General features: G+C 48.4%; 3 protein-coding genes across 3 annotated transcripts; 2 read left to right on the plus strand and 1 right to left on the minus strand.

The window, feature by feature from the left end:
- Window positions 1-1,187: 1,187 nt before the first annotated feature.
- On the minus strand, window positions 1,188-2,123 carry LOC306922573 (coatomer subunit epsilon-like; the record flags this gene model as incomplete). The annotated part of the gene is made up of 1 exon (XM_079500262.1): window positions 1,188-2,123. The coding sequence occupies one exon, from the start codon at window positions 2,121-2,123 to the stop codon at window positions 1,188-1,190; it is 936 nt and encodes a 311-aa protein (XP_079356388.1).
- A 684-nt stretch (window positions 2,124-2,807) lies between these two features.
- Window positions 2,808-3,779, plus strand: LOC306921557 (syntaxin-18-like; the record flags this gene model as incomplete). Its single annotated transcript, XM_079498732.1, has 1 exon — window positions 2,808-3,779. One exon carries the CDS (start codon window positions 2,808-2,810, stop codon window positions 3,777-3,779), a length of 972 nt encoding a protein of 323 aa, XP_079354858.1.
- A 1,968-nt stretch (window positions 3,780-5,747) lies between these two features.
- On the plus strand, window positions 5,748-8,393 carry LOC306921313 (transportin-2-like; the record flags this gene model as incomplete). Its single annotated transcript, XM_079498422.1, has 1 exon — window positions 5,748-8,393. The coding sequence occupies one exon, from the start codon at window positions 5,748-5,750 to the stop codon at window positions 8,391-8,393; it is 2,646 nt and encodes an 881-aa protein (XP_079354548.1).
- Between the last annotated feature and the right edge of the window lie 1,315 nt (window positions 8,394-9,708).

Consider the following 9,708-nt stretch of genomic DNA (forward strand, 5'->3'; position numbering starts at 1 on the left):
CTGGACTACCCATCTTCATATATGACTATATGGAGGAGTTTGGTGTCGTTTGGAGTTTGGACCGCCGGTTCCGGACAACCACAACTGCCTTGACGCCAAGCACGGCCCTCCCTCAGGTCGCTGTGACACACACGCCTAGTTTGAAATCGGTCGGACAGGTTGTTCTTGAGATATACGAACCCGAACTGCACACAGACGGACAGAGATTTCACACATTCATTGTAAGATTTCTATTAGTATCCGGGACAAAGCACGTTGGAGGTTGAAGTCTGATCTGATCTGATGTGATGTGGGGTTAAAATCACGGTTCCAGCATTGTACACAGTGGGCAGGTCTTGCATTCAGAACTCACAGCAGAGCTGCAAATTTAAGACACTTTAGTTTGACTATTCAATCTGGCAAAGTGGAAACAATTGGACTTGACATGCTGCCAGCTCAACTTAGTACCCACTATTATACTATATCTGTCTACGGCCTGTCTACGGTTGGGATCCTTTTGGATTGTAACGATTCAGGTTTCTTAACGATTCCCTCGATCATAACGGTTCCTAGGGGGTTCCGAATGGACCCGTCTGGGGGGGATGCTCACAATCATTTCATCCAGATTTGAGAATTCATTTTTGGCTATTAAAAAATCTGTGTGAAATGACGGGCACTCTTATCATCATACATCATCATACATCGCATTCCGTGCTCAACCAATCAAATCATCACAAATGTCATTCCGGCCACTTCACTTTTCTGCCCTCACTTTTATCTTCAACATGTACTTTGCTCAGCCCATCAAATCATCGCTATGGGGTGAACAGCCAAACACAAGCCAATGTTTGTGTTCACACAAACCTGGAAAACTGGGCATAGGAGGGGCTAGCGGCCCTCAAAATAGCAGATCATCTACATTCTACAGGCTCTCAGCACGACAGTTTGTGCCGGGATGTGAGCTTGTATATCTGCTATTTTTAATAAAATATCGAAAATGTCAGACATTTCGTTTAACCTAAATCTTCAACCTAAATCTTCTCTTCTGGGGCACAAAACGTTTTCAGATGGGGGTCCGCAGCCAAATTATATATCAATTTGGGGGTCCTTGGCATGAAAGGTTTTGAGAACGATGCAGTGTGTGCGCCCGCGCGTAAAGTAGTGGACCCCCATTGTTTTGAGATTCCAGCAAAGACATGATGGGCTTGTTATACCGTGGAAGCGGGAGCATACTGCAGTGTTAGTCTGTCAAACTCATCCTCCATGGCTAAATAGTCTCTCAGGAAAGGGTGGCCTATGTGGGCGTCCTTCAACTGCGAGAGGTACCGACTGGTCACCTCAGCAGCTCTGCCCAGGTGCTGGGTCAGCACTATGAGATTGACCAGGGTGTCAGGGTGGCTGCCGTCCTTGTCCAACGCCTCCTGTAGAACCCCCTCGGCCTCCTCCCACTTGCCCTGCGCCATGCGACAGACTGCCTGCCCGTTGAGAAGCGACACGGTGGACGCGTACTTGTTCGATATCTCCTGGAAGATGTAGAAGGCGTCCTGAAGCTTCTCTGCTCCGCCCGCGGCGACGTTGACCCACGCCGTGGCCAACAGCGTCAGTGTGGCGTCTTCATTGCGCTCCCGCATTCGCTTCAGCTCTGTCCTTGCCAGGTCCACGCGGTCCAGGCTCAGCAGGACCTGAATGGTCATCGCCGCACACTCCTCCGCGACGCCGCACCAGGGAGCAGCCGAAATCTGCCGGAGCATCCTGAGAGCGGCGTCCGTGTTCCTCTCCTTGTAATAGATGGAGGCGGCCGCGAGGAGGAAGGCAGTGTTGGCCGCGTACTCGCTCTTTGCCATCGCTCCGTCCAGATCAGCGACGATGGCGTCCCTCTTGCTTTCCCGGGACAGATATTCGGCAAACATCCGCACGGCCTGCAGCTCGGGTGCGAAGCCTGGCTTGATGTCTTCCAGGACCACGGTATACTTCCTCTGGGCGATGTACGCTCTATACAAGAACATGTCTCTCTCGATCTCCTTCTCTGGGGTTGAAGGCTTCACCCTCTGAGCCTCTTTGATACATTGTTGATAATCGCCAATGTAATACGCATTCTTCACATTGAAAAGCTCATCGGGGACATCTGATTGTTGAGCTCCCATGTCGACTTCTGCACAAAGTCCTGGTTAGAATTAAAATTTTATACTCCGGTGGTGGGGAGGTCGGATTGGACTGAAACCGTGCCCAAACATGGAGATGACTTCATAGTGCTGATAGTCATAGTTGTGACATCATAGATGACTAAAAAGGATAGACTAGTGGTGTGCTGTTAGAACTCATTGACTGCCACCTTTGAGTCAGGTGCTGAAACGTATCTGCCACCACGTGGCCATTATAGGAGTCTATGGCCGCGGCCATCTTTCATGGTCAGGGCACCTAGGCCGAGCCCAGCATTGCCTAGCGATGTGGACTCTGCTATGCAGTGGATATCAGAGACCTTTCTGAATCAATACAAATCGTCAAAAGACGATCTTGGTGCCGAGTGCCTTTGGGAAAAAGACATCCGAAGACGTTCCTGGCGGTGAGTGAGCTAGTCTGGAGTCATTAGACTGGGTCTAGTCGCACTAATCTCCCTATGATCCACCTATTTCCAACACATTTTGCCAGTCGGGGTCCCAGACCCAACCCTGAGCCATCCCAGACTCTGGGATGGCTCAGGCTTATTCATGACTGACACATTATGACGCAATATGAATGGTGCCGCCTGTTAATGTATAAAAGGAAGTGCCACCAGGAAATGTGTAACTTTGTCTACAGTTTTATTTAGTGTTTCTACTCCGCACAAAATGGTTCTCGATATAACGTTACTGTTCAAAGCCAGCGTAAAAACGGTTAAAGTCCTAAATAAGGCGATAGGGGTCAGCTATCATTCTCCCAAAGATGACATTTCGAATCGTAGCAGCAGCAGACCTGAGAGTGGATTCTCTCCCGAGGCAAAAGTGGTGATCGCAAACATCACCAAACTGAAAGACTTCCTCCTGCAGCACAGGAAAGACTACGTGAATGCCAGAAGCCTCATCTCATCGTCGGACCTCACCGGCATGACGGACAGCGAACGAGACAAGATCGACCGAGACGCTCAGATCTTCATGAGAACCTGCTCCGAAGCGATCAAACGGCTACGCACTCAATCTGAGAAGCAGGTGACGTCAGCACAGCTGAAGGAGCACAAGGGAGCTGTCCTGGACATGGTCGAGACGTATCTGAAAGGAGTGTGCAAGTTGTACTCGGAGCAAAGAGCGATCAGGTACAAGAGAGTGGTGGACAAGAGGAGACTGTCGAGACTGCAACCAGAGCACCGCAGTAAGACGGAGAAGTGCCATATGACGGCGAGATTGGCGGGAGAGGGAGCCAGAGAAAAGGGATCGTCTCTGTCTCCCCCCAGCGCCAACCCGTGGGGGGAGGAGGAGGGCGGCGTGGAGGACGAGCTCTCTCCCGAGGAGATCCAGACGTATGAGCAGGAGAACCAGAGGTTGGTGAGCGAGATGAGCGGCATGGCGGACGAGTGCAGACACATCGAGGAGAATGTTGTGGAGATCTCCCGGCTCCAGGAGATCTTCTCCGAGAAGGTCCTTCAGCAGGAGATGGAGATCGACAGCATCCACCAGCTAGTCGTGGGCACCACAGAGAATGTCAAAGAAGGTAACGAAGGCATACGAGAGGCCATCCGAAACAACGGCGGCTTGCGCCTGTGGATCCTCTTCTTCCTGGTCATGTGCTCGCTCTGTCTCCTTTTCTTGGACTGGTACAGTGGCTAACCCTGTCCAGTGGTGAATAGGTTTGGGATCCTTTAGGATTTTAACAATTCTGGTTCCTTAACGATTCCCTTTTAACAATCCGATTCCTTAACTGGTCTAAAATTCCTATCCTATACGGTGTTCCAAATGGCCCCTGTAAGGTCTGTTATGGTGGTCCTTGAAAATAAAGTTTGAGAACCACAGGTATTGTAATTGCATAGCAGATGTTAAGGGGACATACCAGGCTCCGACAGTGTGATGAAACCTGTTCCAGAAACCAATTTCCAGTTCCTCAATGTTCTATCCTGTTTCCTTTGTTCCTCCGGTTCCGTACCCCACACCTAGGTGGAAAGTAACCTGCTGTACCCAATGTGTCCCTATCATGTCCATGTATGGTGATCTCTCTATCTCTCCGTCTGTATGTCCACATAAATCCCTAATTAATTTCCTAATGTCAACAATATGATGTCATGGTACTGTTGAACGGCTCACAGATTCCTTGCAATTCTTCAGGGATCCATTTCTGCGTGTCTGTTCCAACCGCAACAAGATTGGCCATATAACATGTATATTGTTTCTGTCGGCATCCATCCATCCATCTTCAACCGCCGTGTGTGGCCAAAGTCTAAAATGACAGATGCTTTCCCGGCTTTAATGGGTTAATTAAACATGTATATAAGAATATAGGTAGTAATTAAATGTATGTATACCTCTAGCTTACATAGGCTACTGTGAAACAATTATTTTTACTGTACATGTAGGCTACGTATTGACTATACTGGTTAATACCACTGTTAATACTGTTAATATACTGTTAGTACACTTTAACTACATTTATATAACCTGTTAATATAGCTCACACGCAGATCCCAGTTGGCCCAATTGCAGAGGGCCCAGAATACTGTAGTATGCCTAAAATTATCTGTTTATTCTTTATTCTTATTAATTATATTATCACATCATCTTTATGCCTAGCTGTATCTGTGCTGTGTTTCACAACTGTCATGTTGTGAAACACAGGCATTCCCCTCGTAGAATCACTACTAGGTCTATACATCCGTCCACCCGTTCAATATTGTGTATATCTACTTGCATTGTGGTGTCAAAGTGGTTTGAAGCACTAATTTAAGTGCAATCAACTAATGTTATTAGAGTCTAATTAGATTAGACTGTCAGAACCTGAGAAAGACTTGTGACGTGCGACATTTCAAGTTTTTTACCTCAAATAAAGTTTAATGTTTTATAGCAAAAAACTAAAAGCAGGAAACAACACACCATGATTACATCAAGCCAACAACCAAACTTTCCCCTCACATGTTAGGCCTATAATGCACTCTCTTGTTTAATTATTGCAGATTAGTAACAGCTGTGTTGCCATCGTTGCATTGTGGGAATTGCCTTATAGACCTTTTTATAAAACAAATAACCGTGTAGTCATATAATCCCAAATCTTCTCTTATGTGATGCTCAGCCAGTCACAGCTCAGACTGACACACCTTCCAGCCAATCACAGCGCACAATATCTGGATGCATTCCATCCTCAAATTTCGTCCTCATATATTTGAGGACACAATCTCTAAAATGATGAGTTACCGGTAAGAAGATTAAAAAGATTGTTGTCGGGTCCTCACTGGTCCATACAGATCCATTGAATATTTTGGGGCTCGGGTATTCGGTTCTGGGCGGACCCGTGCTACCCCCTATAGGAAGGGCCAGTCCCCCTCGCTCAGTTAACTACTTTTAAGTAATTCTTGTATGGTAACAAATACAGTTGATTGTGATTCCAAGGACTGAGCACTCCTTCAGTGGTCTTATGATTTACTGTAAAACACCAAAGCATATTTTAGATATATTTGCTACTTCAAATAACTGTTCCGTTATTCTTGACATGACATCACTGACGCCATAGACGACTGATGTCATAGAGGAGCACAATAAGAGTATGTGGCTCCGTCAAAGATAACTTTGAACTACACAGAAACTGCACTGATGGAGTGGCAGCCAGATGAGCAGGGTCTCCAGCAGGTTGTCCAACTCCTCAAGGACTCCCAGTCGGCCAACACAGCCACACAGAGAGCTGTCCGACAGAAACTCCAACAGCTCAACCAGTTCCCAGACTTCAACAACTATCTAATTTTTGTCCTCACGCGACTGAAAACAGAAGACGTGCCCACCCGCTCTCTGAGTGGTCTGATCCTGAAGAACAACATTGCGACCCAATACCAAGACTTCCCGCCGACCGTGGCCGACTTTATCAAGCGGGAATGTCTCGACAACGTCGGCGACCCTCTTGTCCACTCCACAGTTGGCATCCTGATCACGACTATCGCCTCCAAAGGGCAGCTGCAGGCGTGGCCCGAACTGCTGCCCCGGCTCTGCGGTCTGCTAGGTTCGGAGGACTACAACACCTGCGAGGGCTCGTTTAGTGCCCTGCTGAAGATCTGCGAGGACTCGTCAGAACTGCTGGACAGCGATGCTCTGAACAGACCGCTCAATGTGTTGATCCCCAGGTTTCTCCAGTTCTTCAAGAATGGCAGCCCCAAGATCAGGTCTTATGCCATAGCCTGTGTGAACCAGTTCATCGTTGGCAGACATCAGGCCCTGATGGACAACATGGAAACCTTCATAGAGAGTCTGTTTGCACTAGCGGCAGACGAGGATTCAGAGGTGAGGAAGAATGTGTGTAGGGCTTTGGTCATGTTGCTAGAGGTCCGCGTTGACCGCATCATCCCCTACATGCACCCCATTATCCAGCATATGCTGCAGCGGACTCATGATCCGGATGACGATGTGGCGCTGGAGGCCTGTGAGTTCTGGATGACCCTGGCAAAGCAACCTATTTGTAAGGAGGTGCTTTCTGAACACCTGATGCAACTGATTCCTATCCTGGTAAATGGGACCAAGTATTCAGAGATTGACATCATGCTCAAGGGTGACATGGAAGAGGATGATGCCGTGCCGGACAGCGAACAGGACATCAAGCCAACTTTCCACAATTCACGCACCGTCACATTCCAGCATGAGTTGGAGGATGGTGGGGAAGCCGAGGACATAGACGATGATGACATGTTGTCCGACTGGAGTGTCCGTAAGTGTTCGGCAGAAGCCTTGGATGTGCTGGCCAACGTGTTCCATGACGATCTACTGCTCCACCTCCTGCCCCAGCTCAAAGATCTACTCTTCCACCCCGACTGGGTCATCAAGGAGTCTGGGATCCTAGTGCTGGGAGCAATCGCAGAAGGCTGCATGCAGGGCATGGTTCCCTACCTGCCTGAGCTAATACCCCACCTCGTCCAGTGTCTGTGTGACAAGAAGGCCCTGGTGCGTTCCATCGCCTGCTGGACCCTGGGTCGCTATGCCCACTGGGTGGTGTCACAGCCCCCCGACTCCCACCTCAAGCCCCTAGTGACCAATCTGCTGAAACGCATCCTGGACGGCAACAAGAGTGTGCAGGAGGCTGCCTGCTGCGCATTTGCCACCCTGGAGGAGAAAGCATGCACAGAGCTGGTCCCCTATTTGAGCTTCATCCTGGACACATTGGTCTTTGCCTTTGGGAAATACCAGCACAAGAACCTACTCAGGCTGTACGACGTCATAGGTACCCTGGCTAACTCTGTGGGACACCATCTAAACCAGCCTGAGCATATCCAGAAGTTGATGCCTCCCCTCATCGCCAAGTGGGATGAGCTGAAGGATGGAGACAAGGATCACTTCCCTCTACTGGACTGTCTTTCGTCGGTAGTTACAGCCCTGGCGAGTGGCTTTCTGCCTTACTGCGAGCCTGTGTTCCAGCGCTGCACCACCATAGTTCAGAAGACACTTGCCCAGGCTCATATGTACAACCAGCACCCAGACGAGTACGAGGCTCTCGACAAGGACTTCATGATCATGGCCCTGGACCTGCTGAGCAGCTTGGCAGAGGGCCTCAGGGGCCACATGGAGCAACTGGTGGCTCAGTCCAACATCATGACCCTGCTCTTCCAGTGCATGCAGGACACCATGCCTGAGGTGAGACAGAGCTCCTTTGCACTGCTGGGGGATCTAACCAAGGCCTGCTTTCCTCACGTCAAGTCCTGCATTGCCGAGTTCATGACCATCCTGGGACGCAACCTTGACCCAGAGTGTATTCACGTGTGTAACAATGCCACATGGGCAATGGGCGAGATCTCCTTACAGATGGGCGCGGAGATGGAACCCTATGTGAGCACGGTTTTGCCACACCTGGTGGAGATCATCAACCGGCCCGATACCCACAAGGCCTTGTTGGATAACACGGCTATTACCATTGGCAGGCTGGGTTACGTCTGTCCCCAGGAAGTGGCACCGCAGCTGCAGCAATTCATCAGACCGTGGTGCATGTCGATGAGGAACATCCGAGAAGAGGAGGAGAAGGATTCAGCATTCAGAGGAATCTGCATGATGATCGAGCGCAACCCTGGAGGAGTCGTGCAGGATTATATCTTCTTCTGCGATGCGGTGGCTTTCTATGTCGACCCCAAAGATGACCTGAGAGACGTGTTTCATAAGATCCTGCACGGTTTCAAGGACCACATGGGCCAGGAGACCTGGCAGCAGTTCTCTGAGCATTTCCCCCCTGTGCTGAAGGAGCGTCTGTCGGCTTTCTACAGCTTGTAGCCCACCCTCTAGATAGCCCACAAAGGAAATAGGACAAAGCAAGAATGCCCACAACACTGTCATTGTTGTACATGGTTCAACAATGTCATACAACTGCGAAAACAGACAGCACACAATAAAATGTCCTTTTCACATAGTTTTATTTACCTCTCAGACAGAGCAACGCTGTTAGGTTGAGTCACGTCCGTTTCTCTGTAGTGTAGGAGCTTGATTGATTGATTGAAGTATTTATTAACAGTTTGGAGAATTACAGTACATTATAAGTACAACTCAATACAAGACTATACAATACAATACAAATTAGGGTCCGCCATGTTCAATTCATCATAACATTTAGAGACGTACAAATATACACTTCTATATAGCCAAAAACAGGAAATCATAGAGGAGGTAAAAAGGGGGGGGAAACATATTCATTAAGGGGGAAAAGGGGGCCAGTTTTGAATTGCAGCCGAGCGTAGGTGCCCTTTGAGAGTGGTTTTGAAGGAGTCAAGGGATTCACACATCTTAATGACTGTTGGTAGGGCGTTCCACATTTTGGTGGCATAGGAGCGAAATTAATTTAGTCCCTTGTTTGTGTCGAATCTGGGTTGCACATGGTTTGTTGAACTCCCTCTGGTGTTGTGGGTGTGGACTTCGTTGACATTAAAGAAGTATTTAGACAGGTACATGGGTATCTTGAGAGAGATAAGGGTGATTTTGTGCTAATTCGTCTAAAAGCGCCAAATTTTGCACACATATAGCCCAGGGCATGCTCTAATGATTAAAGCTATAGGGTGTGCGAGCCGGCGACCTTTGGGGTCGCCACAGTGGGAAAATCCATATGCCCACCATTAACATCCTAAATAAGGCAAACATTTCAAAATTTCATTATGCTTTAAGTAGCATGTGACGTGTCAAACTAGGGGTTTTTCATGATTCTGAATCCATTCCAAAGGGTGCCCAAATGTGATGACCTTATCACATTTGTGATGACGGCTATAGCCGTTTTAAGCCGAAGGAGTGCTTTTCGTGCAAAACTAATGCTTGCAATGGATTCAGAATCATGACAACTCCCTAGTTTGACACGTCACATGCTACTTAAAGCATAATGAAATTTAGAAATGTTTGCCTTATATAGGATGTTAATGGTGGGCATATGGATTTTCCTACTGTGGCGACCCCAAAGGTCGCTTGCTCGGGCGCCCTATCTTTAATCATTAGAGCATGCCCTGGGCTATATCTGTGCAAAATGTGGTGCTTTTAGACGAATTGGCGCAAAATATCGCTAGGCTCCTCCACTACTGTCCATGGAGGTCCATGTGAAAAGGACCTT

Source organism: Electrona antarctica (assembly GCF_951216825.1).
Source record: "Electrona antarctica genome assembly, chromosome: 4".
Lineage (NCBI taxonomy): Eukaryota > Metazoa > Chordata > Actinopteri > Myctophiformes > Myctophidae > Electrona > Electrona antarctica.